The sequence below is a fragment of the Dryobates pubescens genome, chromosome 9 (assembly GCF_014839835.1).
Source record: "Dryobates pubescens isolate bDryPub1 chromosome 9, bDryPub1.pri, whole genome shotgun sequence".
Lineage (NCBI taxonomy): Eukaryota > Metazoa > Chordata > Aves > Piciformes > Picidae > Dryobates > Dryobates pubescens.
This window is the reverse complement of record NC_071620.1, coordinates 11,445,968-11,469,816: the sequence shown is the minus strand read 5'-3', so window position 1 is coordinate 11,469,816 and position 23,849 is coordinate 11,445,968. Positions and strand designations below refer to the sequence as shown.

Below are 23,849 nucleotides of genomic sequence, written 5' to 3'. Positions count from 1 at the left end.
GTGTTCCAAAGCAGGAGGTTCTTGCAAGCTCTATTCTTTCCCTTCACGAGTGAGGCCTTACAGAGGCAGAAGTGCAGTACTGCTGCCTCACACAGGTCTTCATTGGTCTGGTCCACGTAGGGAAGGGTGAAGGTTGGCATTGTGGCTGTCAGCTGTGTTTGGAATTGCACTGCTGATCAGATGCTGTCAACATAAATGCGCTGGTAATAACAACTGGGTTTTGTCTGTGTCTGTGTCTGTAACAGTAACAATTCTCTAACTTTGCAAATAAAAACAAGAGGTTGCTGCTGTGCAGTCAGACACAATAACCTTCATTTTTTGATAAAATAGTATCTGAACTGATTTTAAACAAGTGAATAGATGGTATTGAACAATATATATGAACAAAAAGCCCTGATTGGATCATAAAACAACTTTGGTGAAGAAGCAGCCTTAAATTGTAAATCTTTCAAAAGGACTTAAAAAGGTTCCTTAAAAAAAATTATCATTTAAGTCTGAATTTGGAAAAGAAAGGGTCATATAAAGTATCTCCTTCAGTTAAGACATCTCAGTGTTTAATACTTCAACTATGGTTGAGGAGTTATATTCATTGTTGTATAATTTTGTGTTAGATTATGGTATTTGTAAGTTAACCGGCATCATTTATTGCGTTACAACCACATTCTGTATGTCTAAGAAACATACAAACTGGATTCCTTTTGTTCTGTGAAGTCAAACATTTTTTAGCTGCTTTTCTAATAAGAAAAGCAGCTAAAAAGTTTCTAAGTTAAGAAACAAAAAGTTTCTAAGTTTTTGTTTCTTAATACTGTCTTTTCAGTAGCATAAACATGTTTGAATTTCAACAGAATTCACTTGGCTTTTGTTTGTCATGCCAGCCCATCACGATAGTTGCAAAGTAGAATGTATCTGATAGAGAAATTAATTGCCTACAGAGGGTGTTGTAATGGCATTTTGTGTTCTGTTTGCTTTGTGTAATGGTGTCAGGGTAGTGGGATTTTTGAAGAGCTGTTAAAATGTGTCAATACATTAATTTTGCTGTTCCTTTTTTAGGTTCCATACGTGAAGAAAATGGAATAAGGTGGCATGTTTGTCCATATTGCTCTAAAGAATTTAAAAAACCAAGTGATCTAGTGCGCCACATCCGCATTCATACCCACGAGAAGCCATTCAAGTGTCCCCAGTGTTTCCGCGCCTTTGCCGTGAAGAGCACTCTCACAGCACACATAAAAACACATACTGGCATTAAAGCTTTCAAGTGCCAATTTTGTATGAAATGCTTTTCCACCTCAGGGAGTTTAAAAGTTCACATTCGTCTACATACAGGTAAGACCATAAAGTTGCTTTTGTGTTTTCTGTGATGTGGGTGAGACCTTAAATGAAAAAAAAGACAATGTGAGGCACTTAGATCTCTGACAGATATTGTGTCATTGATACCTGTCAGAGAATGAACCACCTTTAGTGTCTTACGTGATGAACTCAAATTTTTGTCATAACTGGCTTTGAAACTTTTTTTGGGTGCTTTACAAATGCCACAGACATTTAATTTTCTGAGGAGTCAACTATTGTTCTTTTATTGTATCACTCTTATGAGTAGATTTGATTTTGCTTTCTGGAGAGTCATACTCTTAGAATTTGAGTTGTCATTTTACTTCTCCCCAGCCATCTTTCATGTTTAATTTGTGGCTTTTCTTCCTTCTCCCACTATTTGGCCAATTCCCACTTTATCTTCAACAACAAGCTACTTGCTTTGTGTTCTCAATAACTTACTTGTTCTAAATATCTTACACTGCATACCGCAGAAATTCTCTGTTCATGTGGTACTTGTTTGCATCATATATGACATCTCCAATACCTGTTTTTCTGTGGCTGAATTTCTGTCCTTTGCATAGAGAAAAATTAATTTTCTACATTTACTGGATTACCTGGTTGTTTCCCACTTTTCTTTCTTTGCTCTTGCAGTTAAATAAGCTGTCAGCAAGATAAGCCCTTACAAATGTGCTCCTCTTTCCCTCCTGTTTATGTTCACAGACTACAGAAGTATCATTCCTTGGCTATGTGCATTTGGTGTTCAGTATGCTTTGTAATCAGATGTCATCAAATCAGTGTTGAAATCATCTACAGAATGTTTTTCACTTTATTTTTTTTCTAAACTTGTAAACCAGTACTTACAGTAAGATTGAATTTAAGGAAGCCAGACTCATTCAAAGTGGCAGAAGCACTAGGTGACTTGAAATATTGGTAGTTGGGTGTTATGGAACTCCAGCATGTAGCTGGCCATCATTCAGCATGTTTGTTTTTCCTGTTTGCTCCTTCCTCAGTCTAGCAGGTTTGGCTTGCTGGGTCAGGTTAGAGGTTCATCTAGCCTTGTATGCTGTCTGGTGGCAGTGTGTGGAAAAGGGGAAGCCTACAGCATATGTCTAGCTTCTGCTTATCTTTGGGCTGAGATCTTTGTGAAGCCAGCTGCATTAAGCAGCACATTCTAGATTTATTTGGTTCCAAAGAACTTAGCTTTTTTTTTTATTACTTTTTTTCTTAACTCATGTGAACTTACTATTGGAGCAAGCTGCTATAATGAATTCAGATGTTCATTGAGCTATGTTGAGTAAAGGACTTTCTGTTGCTTTAAATATTCCATTGAGTAGTTTCAAATTATGCTAGAGTTATGCATTGTGGAAAAAGGTTTGTTGTTATTTCTTGTACATTTTTTTCCACCCTAATTTTTATAGAGCTTTCTTGATATAATGCCTGGTTGTGTTTTCTGGCCCTTCTGAGTCCAAGATTTCACCTCTAACAAAAGCTGAAAGTTGGTCAGTTGTGCCTGTCTCTGTAACTTACCAAGTTCTCCAGTATCCTTTTCAAGGAAAGACTTCTGCCGGATTTTGCATTGCAGAAGTCTTTCTCTAGTGATTTCTGTTGGCATGCTCTTCTGACTGTCATCGAGCAGCGCTGACATTTTGAGAGATCTGTCTAGAATTTCTCTAAACTTTGTCACATCACTGTTCCTCTGTTTTATCCTATTATGTATCATTTGTCTCTGTTTGCCAATTCTTCTTTTCAGAGTTGTTTAACAGTTTGTTTTGGAAGGACGTTTGACCTGCTATTTGCGATTCATAGGGTAGACAAAATTGTGGCCACTTTTGCATTATCCAGTTTCGTGTAAGCAAGCTTGCTTGAGGTGATGCATTAAACCCATTAGCAGTGCAGCAATTTCATATTTAATTTTGATTGGATTTTATTGGTCTGTTTTGAAAACACTCTTGATAGAAAACAGAAAAGAAAATAGAGAAAAGAAAACCTGTGTTACAGAGCTACATTTCTGAAGTGGTGGAAATAAAATCACAAACTTATTTGGTTGCTTTGGTTTTTTTTTTTTTTTTGTTAATCTTTTGCAGGTGTTAGGCCTTTTGCTTGTCCTCACTGTGACAAGAAGTTTAGAACATCAGGCCACCGGAAAACTCATATTGCTTCACATTTTAAACATACAGAACTGAGAAAGCTGCGACATCAACGCAAACCCGCAAAAGTTCGAGTAGGAAAGACGAGTGTTCCGGTACCAGACATTCCTTTGCAAGAGCCCATCCTCATAACTGACTTAGGTAAAGAGCAAGTAAATCCATTGTCTGTTGAAGTTTGGTTTTCACTGAAAAATAGAGGTCACAGGTTCATCAAGCAAACACATTCAGAGCTTACCCAGATGTACTTTTAAATAAGTCATCAGAAATAATCAGGCTTCAGGAAAGTGCCATACTTTATAGTTTGCTTGCACGAGAATTAATAACAGGCTTCTTTTATTTACAGAGAAATTGTATAATCTTTACCACAAAAAAAGTCTGCATTTTCACATTACCAGGGGAATTTAATTTAACCATCGTACAACTATTAGTATAGAAAAGATGATAGGCAGTTCATGACCTAGATTCTTCTTAAGGTGATCATGTTTATTCAAAATGCATTCATTAATGAGTCAATGTGTTACGTGATTTTAGAATATTTGTGGTAACTATGACTGCATCTAAATGGTAATACATCAGAAAAGGGAAGAATAATTGTGGAACGTGCTCTAGAGAATTCATAGGTATTTCATTTCTGTTGTAAAGTAATTGTTACAACTGTACATAAAACCACAGTTTGGAAGGAGAGTTGTACAGGGCAACCAAGGTGACATATACTATTGTCCCATAGAGGTCAGTACAGTGGGCAAGATGTTTACTCCTCATTGCTCTTTTACTTGCCACCCTGATAGAATAGAATGGAATAGGAATAGGAATAATAGGAATAGGAATAGGAATAGGAATAGGAATAGGAATAGGAATAGGAATAGGAATAGAATAAAACAGAATAGAATAGAATAGAATAGACCAGACCAGGTTGTAAAAGATCTTTGAGATCATTGAGTCCAACCTATCATCCAACACTATATAATCAACTAAACCATGGCACCAAGCACCCCATCCAGTGTCTTCCTAAACACTTCCAGTGATGGTGACCAAACCCCTCTCCTGTATGGTGTAGTCATCCTTCTGTAGTAGAATATTACATTAGCCTAAAATCATCTTTATCATGCTTTAAAAAAATCTTTTACTGCTTCCAATAATTATTGTATGCAAGAACAGGGGTTATTTTGGTATCAGATACAAGAAGATTACATTTTCAGAGCAGCAGTAAAACTTAGCAGAGAGCTTGAGATACTCAGATCACACAATATTTCTTTCTTGAATAAACCCTGGAAACAATTACAGTCCTATTTCTTGATTTTTAAGAAAGAAAAAAACCACTTCAATTAAGATCTGTGCAGTGAAATTCCAGCTTTTGGAGAAAAGAATGTTAATGAAAAAGAAATACTATAGAAGTTGTTTCCTACAGGTACTGATAACATCTGAACTCTACTGATATTGAAGTGTCCAATGTAAAAATAAGAAGCTTCACTTTTTGTCTAGATGATATATTTAATCAACTCACTGGTGGTATTTTCATTGTTCCCCAGATCATCTTACTTTTGTTTAATGGTGTCAAGAAGGTAGTGTTGTACTCTGTACTGGTGTTAATCTTTGAGCAGCATGTGAAAGACTAGAAGTTGATACTTTTTAAAAGGCAAAGTATGTCTAAATTACTCTAAAAGTCTATTAAAAGACTGCTAATTGTTCTCTACCTGTTACATGTATTTCATTTTATTGCATTAGGTTACGGTGTTTATTGACTTGGAAATGCAAAAGATTATTGTGGTGGGCTTTTTTTGCTTATGTGTACAGTTGTTCCAAAGATAGAACTGATGGGAGGAAAAATACGTTTTCACAGAATGTTCCCACTTCTGCCGACTTGCTATATTCACTGTAGAGCCACCTTTAACTATTGTAACATATTGAGAAATGTTTAATTTATCTGAGTTCAGTAGAATGAGTTTTATTAGGAATTTCTGTTGTTTCTGTTCTGTATATTACTAGGAATTTTGGCAGTGCTTCTGCAGACAAGAACCACTGCATCTTGGTACATGTTCCCCAGTTAGTCAGCTATCGTTCACTCTCAGTTAACTGAATTATTCTGCTTTTATATGATGTCTTAGAGAGTGTGATTTGGAAGACTTGTGTCATCTCCTATACACTACTACTGATTATCATCATAGAAGAATGGCAGGAGTTTAGAAACTAGGGCTATGATTTTGGTTTTGGTGGTTTGTTTTCGTTTGGACTTTTCTGGTTTTCGTTTGACTGGGTTTTTTAAAGATAATATGTTTTTACTAGAGCAACTGAGTTAGTTAGGGAAGATGCAGGAAGTTAAGGCGTATATTTATAAATATACACAAACTTTTTTTCAAGCCTGAAACAGATAAACTTGATATTGTTGCCATCTCTTCTCAAAATTGAGGGAATTCCCTCCCCGTGTCTTCTGCTCTTTTCAATTATGCTTGGAAGTCAGTAGAAACCCTTCAGGCTTTCTTTTCTGAATATGAACCACAGCATGCTAGATGAAACAGTCTGAAGAACAAAAAAACAGCATAAAAGGCTTTTGTGGTGAATGTTTAAGAACATAAAGGGATCTTCTGCATATTTGTTGAAACTTTGCATCACTCCCTCACCCTTGTATATTAGTACTGTGATGGGTCCTTCAGAATTCACAGATGTGCCCAGTGAGGATGAGTTTGTTTACTGGAGAACTCTGCTACTGTTCTTGTTCTGGCAGGGTTTAGGATGATGGCTGCCTTTTGATTGCTTCTGAGACAGCATACTCTTGCATTAGTCTTTGGGGAAACAATAGCGGGAACTTTTAACTCATTTTGCAAAATGTCACTTAGTTGCCTTCAGAGATCAGCATATAAAGAGCTTTTGTTTAAATAAGCTGGTTTGAAGTTGGCTTTGAAGGTACCCAGAGAACTAGGAAGACTGACTGATTAGCCAGAATGGATGATGTGCAAGTAACAGCAATTTTTATTGGCCTTTTAAAATGCTTTGAAGACAAATTTTTTACTTTTCACAAAAAGCTTATTTGTCAAATTATAGTGTTGGTCTGGGGTACATTGGTTAAATATCATTTTGTTGAAGTGGAGGTTGGAAGAGCAAAATATTTCAGTGGCAGTGAAATTTGTAACTGTCAAGGCTTTTTAAAGTTAATGTTTGTTTGGGATATATGTGAGACTTAATGATATGAACCTATGGACAAAAAATTACCACTCTTTAGAGTGATACCATGTACAGTATATTGTCTATAATGTAAAACAGATGCACTTTAAATGCTGAAAACATGCTTGTTTTCTTTATATTCTTGCATACTAAAAGTGCAGTCATTTTTGGGTGGTTTTTATTTGTTTGGGGTTTGGGGTGGGGTTTTTTTGTTTGTTGTTGGGTTTTTTTTTTAACTTGTTCTTCAGATTACTGGAACTTTGGAAAAACTTTTCCAATTTTCCCTTTTTCTCTGTGTGTTTGTGTGCAGGTCTTATCCAGCCGATCCCAAGGAATAGCCAGGTCTTCCAAAATTATTTTAACAATAATTTTGTGAATGATGCAGACAGACCTTACAAATGTTTTTATTGCCATCGAGCCTATAAAAAATCTTGTCATCTTAAACAGCACATCAGGTAAAATAATTGCAAAGAAGGAAATGTGTGTGATGATAAATATATGGAAAAGCTTAAAAGTTATATAATGTTCACTGAAAAGACTTTTTTTACTGTCTCTTTAGTAAAGCAGTGGTGATTGATTTTTCTGGTGAAGTTGGAGGAGACTTTGGACTAATTCATACCTGTGTGCAGTCTTAGCAATATAGTTGCTTGTGTTTAATGTGCAGCTTAGCTTATTAATACTTAGACTCTTTTTTCATTACCTATGTATAGGTATGCATGTGAATTCTTATTGTAGTTTTGTAATTGCATACTGCACATTATCTGCTTTGTATGGAACTCCTATTTATTGAGAAGGAAAACAGCTTTCATTCTGTGTGCTGTTTGTGTACTAAACCTAAAAGAGTTTAAGCTTACATTGTAAGCAAGTAAACTTGCTTGGAGATCATTTTGGTCCTTGAAGTTCAGTTCAAGTTCCATATAGTGGGTGCTTATTACAACCACAAGGTCATGGGGTCACGGGAAAGCTTAGATTGGAGAGGAACCAGCAGAGGTAACTAATCCAAAGTTGTTTTCAATAGAAATGGTATCTTCAAAGCTACATTAGGTTACAGATTTACAGGCAGTGATCTTTCACATTTAGTTGAGTTATCAAACATTGCTCACTGATTTACAAAACTATAAATAACTGGAGGAGAAAAGATGAAAAAAACCACCAAATATGATTGCTAGGATCTAAGGAAGAGTGGCAATCTGCTTGTTACTGCAGTGTAAGCTCTGTACTGTTTTCTCACTTCCTCCAAATCGTTGTGAGTTCCTCATGTTCTTCTAACAAATGATGTTCTGTTTTGTAATACCTAGATTTCTCACTGTCTTTTGTAGATACAATCACGCTGGGTTGATTTTAATAAAAAGAATTTTAACATAGCATTGCTGATTTTTGCATTATTACCTCTCTCACTGAAACAGATTTTCATAATTTCTTACTTATCTCTGAAAGAGAGGAACATTTGTAGTAGAGATATTTCCAATACATCAGTATCTCTGAGTAGTGTGTTGGACTCTTCCAGAGGGGTTTGGATGCCCTACCACTGATTTCCATAGATGTATATTGATAGCAAATCAGTAATCTTTGTATCTGTCATGCTTCGTTTTTTATAGCATTTGGTGGTCATAGACTTCCAAGTCTACTATAATCATAAGCCATCTCTAACTTTTACTTTATCTGCTTTTTTATCTTCCATTTATTAACATTCACATTACCTTCCTTCTAGCTCTTAATCCTGGGATGCTGCAGTAATAACACTTAAAATTCTATTTGCATTCTGTTCCCTTTCCTAACCTGGCTTTCAGTCTGTTTCATATCTCAATGTACTCCTACAGGGAACCTCCTCACGCACCTCTGGAAGCAAGGATATAGTGAGTGGGACATGTTGATAGGATAGGTGAGAGTTTCCCACTTCAGTGCAGTCCAAAAGACTAGTTGTACTGTGCCTTACTCGGGGTATTCAGGGTGGACACAGTTCTGACCCCCAAAGTTTCATTATGAAATATAGTACTAATAGTATAGAATAGAATAGAATAAACCAGGTTGGAAGAGACTCTCAAGATCATTGTGTCCAACCTATCAACCAATCCAGCCCACCTAATCAACTAAACCATGGCACCAAGCACCCTATCAAGTCTCCTGAACACCTCCAATGATGGTGACTCCACCACCTCCCCGGGCAGCCCATTCCAATGGGCAATCACTCTCTCTGTATAGAACTTCTTCCTAACATCCAGGAATATAATATATAATATGAGGAGAACTGTATATTTTTCTCTAAACTTCTGTGGACATTGTTTTAGCTGAATTGAGGAAAACACATGTGAATGATGATATACCAGTCTGAAGAATTAGTAAAGTATCTGGCATGAAAAAATTCAACCCAACTCTTTTAATTGAGGTGAAGTGTGATCGGTATAGGAAATGGGACCATAGAATGCAGTTAAAACTTTCAGACAGCATTGCTTTTAGTCCTGTGAGTGATGCAGGTTGTTTATAATTTATTAAAGCTTTAATTTCTGAATTTTTTTAACTGAAGCTTCTTCCATCCCTACAGAGTCATCTTAGTTTGGTTTATTTTGCTCATTTGAAAACTTAAGTCTTTTAATAATATTCTTTGTAAATCAAACTGTTAAATGATCTGTAACTTCTGCTTTCTCTTAAAAAGGTCACATACTGGTGAAAAGCCGTTTAAGTGCTCTCAGTGTGGAAGGGGTTTTGTGTCAGCTGGAGTTCTGAAAGCACATATTAGAACACACACCGGATTGAAAGCTTTTAAGTGTCTTATATGCAACGGGGCCTTCACGACTGGCGGTAGCCTGAGGCGACATATGGGGATCCATAACGACCTTCGACCATATATGTGTCCATACTGTCAGAAAACATTCAAAACATCACTCAACTGTAAAAAGCACATGAAGACTCATAGGTGTGTTTACAATTTTTTATATGAATCCTTGAATGTATGCTTTAGGAAGGGGGTTGGACTAGATGATCTCCAGAGGTCCATTCCAGCCCTCACCATTTATTTCTGTTTAAGGAGTGAGACAGGCTCTCTAACCCTTCTCAAAGGAGTTATAGAAAGCACTCCACAACCAGATCAGGTAGAATTGGAAAGTTTAAATGGAAATACTATTCACAACTACATACTGCAGTGCAAAGCATATAAAATACACAAGTCCATAATACACATTACATACCAAGAAAAACCTTCTCCCCAGCCTTGCCTTAATACCCAGACCTAAGTGCCCTTTTCTCCCCCACCATGCCTTCCTCCATTAGGCCCAAACAGGCCAAGGATTGTGTAGGAAAAATTACCCAGGCCTCTCAAGGCTGTAGAGAGTCCCGAAAGTCCTCCCCCATGCCAGATAAGAGCTCACACCTTCCCAGGAGGAGAGAGAAGGGAGGAAAAAGCCAGTGCTAGCTTATAAAGAGGTGGTTGAATTATGGGATAGGATAACGATTTTACACTTTCTGGTCCATCCCTGGACTTTTCTGGTCCTCAACTCTGTGGTTCTTAGAGGCATTCTGCCTCAAACAGTAACACCATTCTATGCTTCTGTATTTCAATGGACCTTCCTTACAGATGCTTGGAAAGGTAGCTTTGCTCTGTAAGAAATGCTGAGAATTGAGTAAGGATGTGTATGGGTAGCAAACACTTTGGTAGCTCTGAAGACAGATTAAATTATGGTGTATACTGAAAATAAAAATCTGTTAGTGTAGGTAGGATAACTGTTTAAATGAAGCCTTTAAAAAAACTCTTACCTTTCCTTTGCAGATATGAACTTGCACAGCAACTTCAGCAGCATCAGCAATCTGCTTCAATAGATGATTCTACAGTAGATCAGCAGAGCATTCATGTTTCTACACAGATGCAAGTGGAGATTGAAAGTGATGAACTACAGCAGTCAGAAGCTGTTGCAACAGATCAGCAGGCAATTCTAGAGTTAGACCAGCAACCAGTAGTAGGCACAGAAGAAGCAGCACTAGAGCAACAGCTGGCTGATCAGCCTTTAGAGCAAGATGAGGGTGAGTATTTCAAATACAATAATGTTTTTCATAAGGTAAGTTCACAAGTTCTCAGTTACTTTTTTCTTCACAAATTTCAATGATCTGAGTTTAGAGACAATGCAAGTAAACAACTAGAAAAATACATGGAGTAGAAGTTAGCTACTCAAAGTATATTGTACCATTTCATTCATTGATGCTTAGCTTTACTGTTAAAAATATAAAAAGATTAAGATTTGCACCACATAGTTGTATCAAAATTGCTGAACAGATGTACCAGACAATAATACTCTGTGCACGAAGCTTTACCACATCATCTCTATAGCACTGCTATAGAGTCTGCATAAGAAGTAATACCCGTGTTTTGAGATGGGACTAAACTATTCTGTTACTAATGGTGGAACAACATATTTTGGTTTTGTGTATTTTCATGGTATAATTAATTCACAAGTACTAGAGAGGAATATAAACAAAGCCTACAATAAGCAAAGATTTGCAGACCTATTCAGCCAATATATTTTTATTTATTTTCAACACAGTAAAAATTCAAATTACTGTAAAATGTAAAGTTTGGGGAACAGCTGAATTATCCATTTTTTTGCATCTTCTTCTATTGATATATTTTTCCTCTTTTTTCTTTCTCACTTCTTTTTCCCCCTCTCTTCTTCTTTTCCCCCTTTCAGATCGATTTGTGACATCCCAGCATGCTTTACAGGAAAATATCACTCAGTTTGAACAACAGGCTATAACGCAGCAGTCGTTTGATCAACAGGGGTTATCACAAGGTTAGTAATAAATAAAGATTTTTTAAGTGATTTTTACAAACTGAGCATCCACAGGCCAAGTAACTGTGATATGGGGAACTTGCAAAACCCTTTTCTTAAATTACTCTTTTGAAATTATATTTAGTAGAATATTTTGAGTACTTAAATAGATTTTACTTTTATCAGGCAATGTTTATAGTCAGGCATTTCCTATTTTTTCCTTAATTGTGTTTGAAATTGCTGTGGCAGTAGACAGTTTGCACACCTTTCCCCCTAAGTTCTCATGGTTATACTCTGAGAGATCAGAAATCTGGCCTAAGGTTTGACTGAGTAGAAGTCGAGATTTGCTGTGGAGAAGGACAGTACAAAATATAATCACACAGAAAGCGCACTTTCCTTTTGTGTTTTTATAAAGGTATATAAGTAACCAACTAAGAGATTGCAAACATTTGGAAACTCAATTTTTCCCTGAGAAACACTTAAAAGGCTTTTATACTGTGCATAGAGTGAAGAAACAATTACGTTCTTTCAATTTTCAGTGCTGGATTTCTTGAATTGTTGCTTGCTATAAGACTACTAGTTTTGTTTTGGGTTCGGGAGGGTGCGAACACAGAGTACTGAGATGTGTTCAAGGGCTGCTTGGTTTGTTTGGGTTGGGAACGATACTTCAGTGGATGACCAGTTGCTCTCTTCCTCCTTGGTTCTGACTCTAGCAAATAACTTCATATTTATGTAACTGGTAGTCAGTAACTGATACTCCATCTGCTTACACTTCTCAATTCTTAATTTCATTCGCTGTTTAATCATCTGGCGCTTTTTGTAAGACTGTGCTGAAACTGTGGAGAAATAGTATAATTCTGTTGCTGATTACAGTTCTCTAGGTTGTGTTGCTTTGTATCTAACTGAAAAAAATTTAGCCTCTTCCTGAAACAGTTCCTGTTAAAACCGTGTGGATTGTTTTCTTCGGTTACATTTTACAGTTTTCCAAATGAACTCAAAGACACTACAGAAAAACAATGCAGCCTTTCACTCTGTGTTGCTCTCAAGAGCGGTGCTGGGGTTTGTTTGTATTTTTATGGCTCCTTTGAACTTGAAAATCCAATACATGAATGATATTTTATCATATATAGAAATCAGTTTCTACATATGTCTGTCTTCGTTAAATATTGAATACCAAGCGATTTCTTGGAGAGGAGAGAGACTCTTAACACATCTCACAGAAAATTTGTTGCATCATCAGAAGTCTAGACTGATCATCGGTGCATTCTGAGATTGGTACAGAAATCAGAACGTTTGTGATGTGGAGTATTTTTTAAGTCTCATTTGTTTAAGATGTCTCCTATTCTACTTGGAATCTCATCCACAGATTCCCAACTCTTTGAAGTTTCCTTGAAGATCTTGGAGCCCTTCAAATTTTTTGAATTTCAGGTAGGTAAGCATTTGCGCGGATGCATGCGTTAAATTGGTCGACCCTCTCCCTATGTCTGCATCTGTGCTTCATGCTCCTAATTTCTTTTTCTGATAAGCTAGGCAGAACATTCAAACTTAAACCACTATGTCTTTTTTTATCCTTGATGTTTGTAGGCTGTATTGTTAAAATCGTTTGGCTCAGTGTTTATTAATAAAAACAATGTAGGAATTGGAAAAAAAAAAAATCTTCAGGCAGTTTTCTATTTTTCTTTTTTCCAAGGAAAAAAAGAAATTCTTTGCATCTCAGACAAATGAGGCTTATCTCTAGGTCTGCAAAGACCTGTCAGAGTTTTGTTTGTCCTTTCAAGTTTGTTTGTAATACTTTTATAGAATTCTGGTTTAGTCAGATTTTCTTCTTGATTATGTTCACACTTCTAAAGAAGTGCAGATCTTATGAAGCTGCTGCTGTGTGATGATCAATTATTTAGTTGAGCTTGATTTGAAGACTAAGAAAAAGGACTTCGGTGTTCTTTGTAGTTTGTATATTTAGGTGTCTTCATTTAAAGCCTTTTTAATGAGGTCAGAACAACCAAATGGATCTTTTATCAGAAAATGCCTTTGGACTACTGAGTATCAGCTGTCACCAAATGTGTTTTCATATAGATTGTCACTTTTTTGTTCCTTTTAAAGACTACCCATCAGCATTGTTGAATGTTAGTAATTCAATTAGTGGTGGCAGAGTGATCTTGAAAAACTACAAGAAGTCCAGATACTGTTGACTCTGTAGCCCGTACAAACATGCCTTTGCCCACTAGACTGCTATTTTGCTTTCTTAAGAGGTCGATCCGCAATCTCAGGACTTGGAATTCCAACTTTTTCACTAATTAATTACAATGATTCCAGTCAATCCTGTTCAGCTGGATCCAAAAATTGCCTAGGAAGCAAACCTGCAGAACATGTTAGTCACTGACCCCCACTGAGATGCATTTGTGCATGAGGATAAGTTTGTAGTGTTAGAATTCAAATGATCTGTCAGTAACGATGTCAAGTTTTGTCTAAACTAAAACACTCTTATTTGCTGTGGACTGCCATATTGTTGTTTTCTCATTCTCACGTTCAGGGCACATCTTTCTACTAGCAAACTGATTTTTCAGAGTATTTCATATTTTTTTTCTGTATGTTTCTGTAGAAGAGAATAGGCTGGGTGATGTCTTAAAGCCAAAACCCCCAAGCAATACAAATGATTTTGTACTGAACTAACACAAAGTCCATTTCCAAGTTCAGTAGACTTTGTTGTAAGAGGCTGCCTTTATTATACAGAGCTCAAGATGCTCTCTGTTCTTTGAAGATTAAGCAAAAGCTTCTGGAAACAGTTATGAAAACTAGACGAGGCTCTGAAATTTGTTTCTCCCTCTCCCAGGCTGAATGTCTGGGGGTTTTGATCTTTTAATTTTTAAAAATTTGAGTGAAAATTGAGCTTCTTACTAGTTATTGAGCAAAATGGATATACATTATGTATATTTTTTTTACAGCATTGAATTGTATTTATTCCAGAACTACTTCCTGAAGTAGTATTTCTTTCTTCAGTTTGTCCCAAAATACTTTTAAATTCAGAACTTTTCTTCCTGAGCATTTTGTTTCATAATCCTGGGAAATTTCTCAGGATGTCAATAGCTGCTTTTTTATCAACACCTTGAAATTAAACAGGTCATGGTGTGGTAGTGAGAAAGTTCAATTCTCCCCCCCCACACAAACCACAGCTAACTCAGTCGGAGAAGCAAATGGAAAAGGCTGTATTTTTACAAGCAGAGTGAAATGCAATGAATGTATACAAAATATACAGTATTTACAGTACATACAAAAATATACAGGAAAGAATGTAACACAGAAACGCCATCCCGATGGAGGAGGGTTCCCCCCAAAACTCCTTTTTCCCCTTCCTCCCTTTTTCCCAAAAAGGATTAAAGAGAGAAAATGGATATTAAGGGAAATTCTGTTAGTTCAAAGCAGTTGTTAAGTGAAAGAAAAAGTTAATTTTCTAATCTCAGGAGTCCAAGGTCAGTACCGCCAAGAACAGAAAAGAAAGAAGACAGCTGCACAGACTGAACTCCAACTAAAATCCTTAAAGTTACATTCCTACTGATCTACCAATGAAATTAGTTTAGAATTATCTTTGTTTTCTTTTTACACCAAAACATTCAGCTAGAGAATTCTGTAGCTGTCTTTTCTTAAAGGCACAGCCTAAAACTGTCATACATGGTATAGTAAATTCTTTTTTCCTTCTCAGCTACTAAAAATTACTTGCTGATTTTAAAAAAACCCAAACAACAGGGTATCTGTTTCTTTTACATTTAATAGCTATATGAGTTTCGTAGGGCATGGAAGTGGCATCACCTTCTTCAGTCTTTTGAGGCTTGTTTTCTGTGTTCTTATGAAGTGTTATGAGAATACCATTTTTCTGTAGAGGTGCTTTTAAAAACTTATTGGAAAATAGAAATTACCATCCCTCTTACCACCATAAAGCTTTTCATTACTGTTCCTTTTTGTCATTTCACTTGGTAGTTCAAGGAAAGAAAATAATACGCAAATCACAGCATAAGGTTTAGTGCTGAGTTACAACCTGACTTAGTTATGTCCTCAAGATTTGTTTACATTTGTTAGTTTTCAATCTATGGTGTAAGAAATTAGCATACAAGTAGGGTTTTTTCCTCCTATTGGTGTCAGTGTTCTTCTGCTATGAAAATTGTCTTTTGGGAACATTTCTACTTTAGACATCCCAGTTTTTTGATACACTGTAATCCAAAACATTCTTTAAGCATTGCTTTTTTCACCTTTGATGCTGTGATTACCTGATACGGGTTTGTTTCTACCCTGTTTTCATAATCTTCATCCTTTATGTCCACTAAAGGCAAACTGCACAGAAATAGTAAAATTGCTGCCAGTACCTTAATCATGGATACTTGTGGTATCATTTCCTCCCTCATAGCACTGATTTATTTATATTTTTTTAATCTCAGTAGCATTAGGGCTTAGAGGGGTTGATAAAAAGGGCATCTCTACTGGCATTAAAAAATCTCTACAAACTGAGCTGTATTTCATTGGCTCTGAATCATTGATGCTACCATTTCATTCATTCATATAGAAAAGGAGGTGATTAAGATCTGATATTTCAGAACACAAAACCAAATAAAAATTTCAGGTCTTTATACTGGAAATGTGAATAAAAATGTTTATTTTTCTTACTTTGCAGTTTGCCTTTGAGAGGCTCTACTTTACTATTATCTAAAGAGTGGGAATATGTGGAGGAGATCCAAAGTAGGAGAAAATGGGGTTACTTTGTCAGAAACTGGAGTTCTCCTATTGGGTCATCTCCTCCACTCACCCGCCGTCCTCCCCACTGAGCTTTGCATCCTTGTGATCGGCTTCCAGTGTAGTTAAGGGAGCGTGGTACCAACGTGGATAAAGGGAGATGGGTCAACCTGTTTGACACATGCATGCTTACATACAAGAAATTCAAAATTTCAATGGCTCTAAGGTAATTGTGACAGTCCGAAGAAACTTCAAACAGTGTTTTTCTGTGGAGGAGATTTTCCAATAGAAATCCAGCTAATGGTAAGTAACCCTATTATGCATATTATGTAGGTGCCAGAAACATTGGTGTATTTTGACACTCGAGACTTAAAAGTATAAAATTAGTATTACTGTATGGTAATACTGCTTAATCTCTTTTTGAAGGTAGCCTTCGAACAAGTGTGGTGTTATTCAAAGTCCAATTCAGTGTGTTTTCCAGATTTGTGACTCTCTAATTTCTGGCAGGTTTTACAGTCAATGACACCTACAATCAACAGACTCAATTTCCAGCTGTACAGCAGCTGCAGGATTCAAGCACACTTGAATCTCAGGCTCTTTCAACGAGTTACCACCCACCAGCCCTTCAGGTTCCAAATACAGACACTATTAACGTAGTAAGTACTACTGGGAGGCCAAATTCATTGTTCCATGTTAAGCAGTGGGTTTATTTGAACTAATTTCTTGGTGATTAGATAAAATGAGAAGTCAGAAAAGTTTTGTGGTTTGTTTTCTATCTTGCTTATGTTTAACAACTGGAAAATAAAAGGACAGATGGAAGATTGATGACCCAGATACCTGTTTCTCAAAAGACTTGTAGGTTTTGATATTCTAGCCTTAAGAAAGGATATAATGCTGTAAAGTTGGATTATAAGTCTAAAACTAGGGAAAGGACCTAATGATATAGTTTTACAGTACTGCATTATATCCTGTCCTAGTTTTTTTAATTTCTACGGTTATAGATATGATCAAGCAATAAAAATAACATTACAAATGTATAGCAAACATTCATGGAACTTGCATACTGCAGTCCATGCTATTCTTTCATTCTCTCATCTGGTTAAATTTGTGAAAGACCTTGATTGCTAAAAGAATACTTTAAATGTAACCTTTTATGATGGTACCAGTACCTAGCCTGAAGTCTGTCTGTAGTAGTATGCTTACCATGTTGGCCTGCATGATTGACTATCTCTTCATACTTGTTTACAAAAGAAAAATGTCAGTCAGAGAACTGAGGTAGATTTCAGGATCTGGAATAGTTTGAGTGATTTCAACCTGCAGGCCTCGGAGTTTTCTTCTCTTCAAATCTTGAAACATACTATCGTTCTCGAGGATTATTCTTTGGTATTTTATGCTGACAAACTGTTGAATACTATCAGCACTGCAGTGCATTTTACTACTCACTATGAGACTCATACTGTTTAAAATGGCTGCTTTAGTGTTAAATTTAGCCCCACAAAGACCAAATTCGAGGTGTGTTTTTGTCTAGATTCACAGGCAAGTTAAGTTCACTGTGTTGCCCGTTCATTCCAGTTTAACAGGTGCTCATTTTGTTGCTTGCCTTCTCACTATGTAAATGAGGAATTGTTCTGCACTCTAAATTTCTTGTAAAAAATTTATGAAAGCATAAATTTGATTACATGTGGTGACTATAAATGCAGTACATTTTTTTGCCTATTTATGTGATTTTTCAGTATTGTGTTACTAAGATTTGAGGCTTTAATTTCTAGACTACTCGCTTGATACAAGATCAGCCATCACAAGAAGAGCTTGAATTGCATACACAACGGCCTCATTTTCTTGAGGATAATGAAGATCAAAGCAGGCGTTCATACAGGTTTGTTATACTTTTAAGTACTCTCACATAATTCCCTGAATCTTTTATGGCTAGTAATTATATGCAGCTAATGAAAACAATTTTCTTCTAATAGATGTGAGTATTGCAACAAGGGTTTTAAGAAATCCAGCCATTTGAAACAGCATGTACGATCGCATACTGGTGAGAAACCTTATAAATGCCAGCTCTGTGGCCGTGGCTTTGTTTCCTCAGGAGTTCTTAAGTCACATGAGAAGACTCATACAGGTAACAAAGTAAACCAGCTCTTCATTAGCTTAAATCTCTTTGGGTTTTGTAAATGTCCTGTATAAGTAAACTTAAACAAATGGCATGCTACTTATTTGTTTCTGTTACTTTAAGGAGTTAAAGCATTCAGCTGTAGCATTTGCAATACCTCCTTCACAACTAATGGCAGCCTTACCAGGCACATGGCAACTCACATGAGCATGAAGCCTTACAAGTGCCCATTCTGTGATGAAAGCTTTCGAACCACTGTTCACTGCAAAAAACATATGAAAAAACATCAGGCAGTCTCCTCAGCTGTAGCAGCAGCTACAGAAACAGGAGGGGGAGGTAAAATATTTAATTTTTACTCTTAAAGTCCTTATTACATTAGCAGTACAGATGTTTCAGTGGATTGCATGAGTGATATAGCAATAGTGTTATAAATTAGCCTTCCAGCATGGATAATGTCTAATGTCCAAAACCATTGAAATTGTTCTATTACCCAGTTATTTGAAATCAGTTTACCCAGAGTCTGTCCAGTGTATTCAAGGTATTGTATGTTAGGTAGTTATTTTGGTGGCTCAATATAGTAGACAATGTTTCATCCTGAATTACTTACCTGTATTAATTATTGTAAAAATAAGAATGATAAATCCAGCTTAATTTAAAAGAAATACAGGCATGAGTAGTTAGACCTCTGAAAGAAATTGAAGTCCAAGCATGTAAAGATGGCCATGTGTTTAGTAGTAAACCCTCCTATTTTGGTCATTTCGTCTGACAGATTACACAGATGTGTGCTTTTTTTTAATTATTTTTTTTTTAATTGTTTTAACAGTTGCATGTGTTGAAGATGATGATGAAAATCCTGAAAGGACTTCCAGAAAATCTCGACCTGGTGTCATAACTTTCACAGAAGAAGAAACAGCAGAACTGGCAAAGATTAGGCCCCGAGAAAGTGCCACGGTCTCAGAAAAAGTTCTTGTCCAGTCTGCTGCAGAGAAAGACAGAATTAGCGAGATCAAAGATAAGCAAGCAGAACTGGAAGCAGAGCCCAAATATGCCAACTGCTGTAGTTATTGCCCCAAAAGCTTTAAAAAACCCAGTGATTTAGTCAGGTAAGGAATGGAAAACTCTCATTTTCAGGTTTCTGAATTGTTTAGCAACAGTTTCATTAGACTTTTTTATGTTTAAGCTAAACTTTTGATTCCTGTTTGTGTACATTTTTCTTTTTCAGGACAATGAAAAATGTCCTGAAATTAAAAAATGGGTCAAAATGGGTTTTTATTCTGAGTATGCCTATACTAGTCTTCTAATATTTCTTTTTCCACATCATTAAAATAATTACTGTGAACTTTCAGAATAGATTACTCTTTCACATAGAAAAACGTGTAAAAAATCAATTTATATAGGTATTCAGTTCTAAAATTAGTAAGATATAAAATAACTATTGCTACAAACTCATATGAAGGTAGCAATTCACGCATACATGTTCTCTGGAATTATTAGGCATGTTCGCATCCATACCGGAGAGAAGCCATACAAGTGTGAAGAATGTGGAAAGAGTTTCACTGTAAAATCCACCCTGGATTGTCATGTTAAAACGCACACAGGTCAGTTGGATTTTGAATGTTTGTATGTAGAACCTGTTTACTTCCTTGGCAAGCTGCTTTAACTGATTTTTTTGCAAGGAGTGTCCTGTTTTCACTATGATCTGGGAAATGGCACTGTGAATGGCAGGGCTAGGTGAAATTTGGTGCTTGTGGCATCATTGCTACAGACTTCCACATTAGTAGCCTTGTAGTCAGTCTCAGCTCACAGAAAAACTGTGTCTGTATGTATCTGTAATGTTTTAATTTTGAATCTGCTGTCACATGTCAGTGCTAAATGATTTTCCTGAGCAAGAAGGTCCAGTTGGAGGCTTTCATAAAATTAAGTTAAATCAAAAAAAATTTGTAAACATTACTGCTTGTGCTCCTAAATAGATTGAAGAATAAAAATACAAAAAAGTGAAGCATTCAGCCATTTGAATCACACACATTGAATATACACCTGATTTCTGTAGTGTTCAGTTGTTGCAGTAGTGTCTTCGTATTCCTGAGAGAAGCTTGATTTTATTAGTAGCATTTTTAATCTCTAGTTTGCATAAATAGACCCAAAAAACCCAAACCTCTTTAAATCCTTTATATTTGATTCTTTGAACTTCTATAATAAGCCAAATCTTAAACTAAGTAATGTCTAAAACTGGCCATAGTTTTGTTAAGGTGCACTGTAAGTTTATTCTGGGGTTTTGGGTATTCTTTGGGGGGTTTTATGTGGGATTTTTTTCAGGTTTGGGTTTGGGTTTTGTTTGTTTGTGTCCTTTGCTAATTTTTGTTTGGTTTGGGTTTGGGGTTGTTTTTTGGATTGTGGTTTTGGGGTTATTTGTTTAATTTTGTTGTGGGGTTTGGGGTTTGTTTTGGTCTTTTTTTGTGTTGTGGTTTGGTTTTAAAAGCCAAAAAGGGCAGAAAGCTTTTAATGCTGTAGTATATAATTATTTTCTTCATGGAAACTCCATTTCCAATTCAGTGAGTGTGTTTGTACTTGCTGCTGTTGTTCAGTAACACTCATGTGTGCTACACCAAATCTCTGGGTAGAGTAGTATCTTGTCTGAGATAGTAGCATACACTAAGGGTAATGAAAAGAGCAATGCAAGGATTTAATACTAGTCAGTATGTAGGTAAAAAATGAAATCAGAAGAATAAAGCTGCTGGAATTTAAAAGGAAATTATGATAGGACAAGGGGCAAGGGGTGCAAGCTGGCATGTAGGAGGTTCCATATGAACATAAGGAAAAACTTTTTTCACTGTGAGGGTGACAGAGCCCTAGAACAGTCTGTCCCAAAAGGTTGTGGAGTCCGCTTCACTGGACACATTCAAAATGTACCTGAATGCATTCCTGTGTGACCTGCTCTAGGTGATCCTACTCTGACAGAAGGGTTGGACTAGATGATTTTTCAAGGTCTCTTCACACCCCTAACATTCTGTGTTTCTGTGAATGTCTGGGAATCCAAATGCTGAGGAGGCTGAGATGAAACTTTTAATTTTCCAGTTGTATGAGGTGTTTAGTTGAAACAACTTGATTAGTTAGGAAGGTGAGGTGATGAGGAAGAGCCAAGTGTCACCAAATAGGATTCTGCATGAAAGCTTTAATAGCATATCATGTTTTAGCAATAAGAAAAAAGTAAGATAGCCTTTACTGAGATCCTAAATTCACTTGAAAATCAGCTAAAATTGTAAAGAAAAAAGCTAGATAGTTCAAATTTATTCTGTTTAAATTAGTTTACAGTCTGTGGGGTTTTTAAATTTTTGATGCAGTGCCATTGATTTTTAGAGCTTTTATCACTTATCTTTCTGCTTTTAAACATTTTCAGGCCAGAAGCTCTTCAGTTGTCATGTATGCAGTAATTCTTTTTCTACAAAAGGGAGTCTGAAAGTCCACATGCGTCTGCATACAGGAGCAAAGCCCTTCAAATGTCCACACTGTGATCTACGGTTTCGTACTTCAGGGCGCAGGAAAACCCACATACAGTGTCATTATAAACCAGAGACAAAGAAAGTTAGAAAGCCTGTCACCCGTACTGCACCTGAAGGGCTACAACCAGTCAGTCTTCTTAATTCATCCTCAACAGACCCTAACGTTTTCATCATGAATAACTCCGTTTTGACGAGTCAATTCGATCAAAATTTACTTCAACAAGGACTTGTGGGCCAGGCTATCCTGCCTGCTTCAGTGTCAGGTAAAAATTGATGACTTTGGTGGTGTTGTTGAGGTCAAGTACTGAACTTTGCTTTCTGTTAGAGTTCAGAAAATTGTGCCAAACACTACACAGGTAAGAGTCATATTGAGTTCATGATTTGGTGCATGGTGGTGACCAATAGAAACTGATTTATCGTAAGGATGAAGGGAAAAATATATGCAGTTCAGTTCTGCTGTGGTGTTACACTCCAGATAGGAAGGAAATTAACCTAACAGGCAGCTGGAGTATTACTTTGGTAATCTGTTTGGTAATATTCTGTGGCTTTTCCTTTAAAAGGAGAGATGCCAACCAGTTATTATGGAGTTTTCAATTCCATAAGATCTATTTTGTATTCAGTTTTAGATCACAGAGCAAAAAAAAGTTCTTCTGCACTAGTTTACATGAATAATGTGTGTTTTAAGTACACTTGCTCTGCTGTACCTGTGCAGTTAATAGTCTGAAATAAAAAGGGAAAAAAAAAACACCGCCACAAACCCCCAAAATAATTTAGTGATGCCAAAACCTACTGGTGTAGGCATGTATGTTAAATAAATAAATGCCAAGGATATGAAGTCTTACCAATTGACAATCACCACAGCTGCATTAGCACTTTAAATGTGCCACAAACCATTCTTTGCCTCTGAGGCCAGCTGTCATAGTGTACCCACACACTTCATGTTGCAACAACCTTTTGAGAACGATCCTTGCTAACTTCTAAATTGCTCTTATGAATTGTTTCCTTAAGTGCTGGCTGGCCTCAGGCAGAGCGTGGACAAGGGGCCATTTGGACAAGGAACCATTTTAAGAGTAGAATAGTATTCAAATGTCTGGAAATGTTCCCTGGTACTATCTTGGCCTGTCTGTCATTTCTGCAAGTGAAATCTGTGCTGCTTTGGCACTTTTTTCAGTACGTGCGTATGATTTTCAAGGTGTGTCCACAAATTCACTGTAATGTATCAGTCTCATATTTAACCCTAGCCATTCCAATTTATCTGATTTCACATTAATTGTTGTCCAAAACAAGATACTGGTAAATGTTATTTGATACTGGAAGATACTGGTAAATGTTATCTGACAGGCACAATTAGTGAGGTGCTAGTGATGAAAAGCTTGGATTTTTCAGTGAATGCAATGAGGAGGAGTCCTTAGCATGCTTATACATCCTAGAAAGAGACAAGAACCTTCTTAAATTGAGATTAGTGATGTGGGTTTTGTCCAGAGTAGGCATTTCTTGGGTACATTGTAAAGCAGATTTATTATACTAAAGGATTTTGGAGAGGGAAAGATAGGTAAATGTTTTTGAAGCATCAACCGAAGGACACTTTTTGATCAAATGGAAGTTGTTGGGAGAACAAGGTATGTCAAACACAAGGTGACTTTTTCCTTATATTGTCTCAAGACTTTCTTTAGAGTCTGTTCAACTTTTGAAATTAGGAACTTAGGGTGTCAAATGCTGATTTACCTTTATTTCCATCTATGTGCGTACACAGGATGAGCTTTGATAACTTCTTAAACAGCATTTGTGCAGAAACGTGGCAGTAGCACGTGTGTGCATGTGTGTGTTCAGAACATACACAGCATGTGGGAGTGCTGCTTATATTTAAGAGCATCACACTCTCCAAGGAAATGCCGACCAAATTTCTCACCCTGCCGTGGGAACTGTTCTGTAATATGCTGGCTACTAGTGATTAAATGATTAACAGTCCTTAAGGTACAGAGAACTTAGGAAGCCTTAAAATAGACAGTCATCTACTTGAAAATACTTTTCTCAGCATGCAGAAATGTTTGTGTGTGTATGTCTAGCTTTTGTATGTGCTTGATTTTTAAAATAAGCAAGCTGAAAGAGGCAGTCAGTAATGTTAAGAAGAAAACCATTATAATAT

At 36.5% G+C, this 23,849-nt stretch overlaps 1 protein-coding gene across 4 annotated transcripts in view; it reads left to right on the top strand.

The window, feature by feature from the left end:
- Nucleotides 1-23,849, top strand: part of ZNF236 (zinc finger protein 236) — a 78,584-nt gene that overhangs the window by 36,755 nt on the left and 17,980 nt on the right. For 3 of the 4 annotated variants that reach the window (XM_054164043.1, XM_054164041.1, XM_054164039.1), the window contains exons 11-23: nucleotides 1,051-1,323; nucleotides 3,393-3,596; nucleotides 6,925-7,069; nucleotides 9,268-9,528; nucleotides 10,378-10,628; nucleotides 11,291-11,392; nucleotides 16,598-16,746; nucleotides 17,860-17,966; nucleotides 18,061-18,212; nucleotides 18,327-18,539; nucleotides 19,027-19,306; nucleotides 19,698-19,801; nucleotides 21,601-21,966. In XM_054164043.1, the coding sequence (XP_054020018.1) occupies nucleotides 1,051-1,323; nucleotides 3,393-3,596; nucleotides 6,925-7,069; nucleotides 9,268-9,528; nucleotides 10,378-10,628; nucleotides 11,291-11,392; nucleotides 16,598-16,746; nucleotides 17,860-17,966; nucleotides 18,061-18,212; nucleotides 18,327-18,539; nucleotides 19,027-19,306; nucleotides 19,698-19,801; nucleotides 21,601-21,966 (2,607 nt within the window). The remainder of the gene's footprint in view (nucleotides 1-1,050; nucleotides 1,324-3,392; nucleotides 3,597-6,924; nucleotides 7,070-9,267; nucleotides 9,529-10,377; nucleotides 10,629-11,290; nucleotides 11,393-16,597; nucleotides 16,747-17,859; nucleotides 17,967-18,060; nucleotides 18,213-18,326; nucleotides 18,540-19,026; nucleotides 19,307-19,697; nucleotides 19,802-21,600; nucleotides 21,967-23,849) is intronic. The other variant, XM_054164042.1, reaches the window with a different exon arrangement.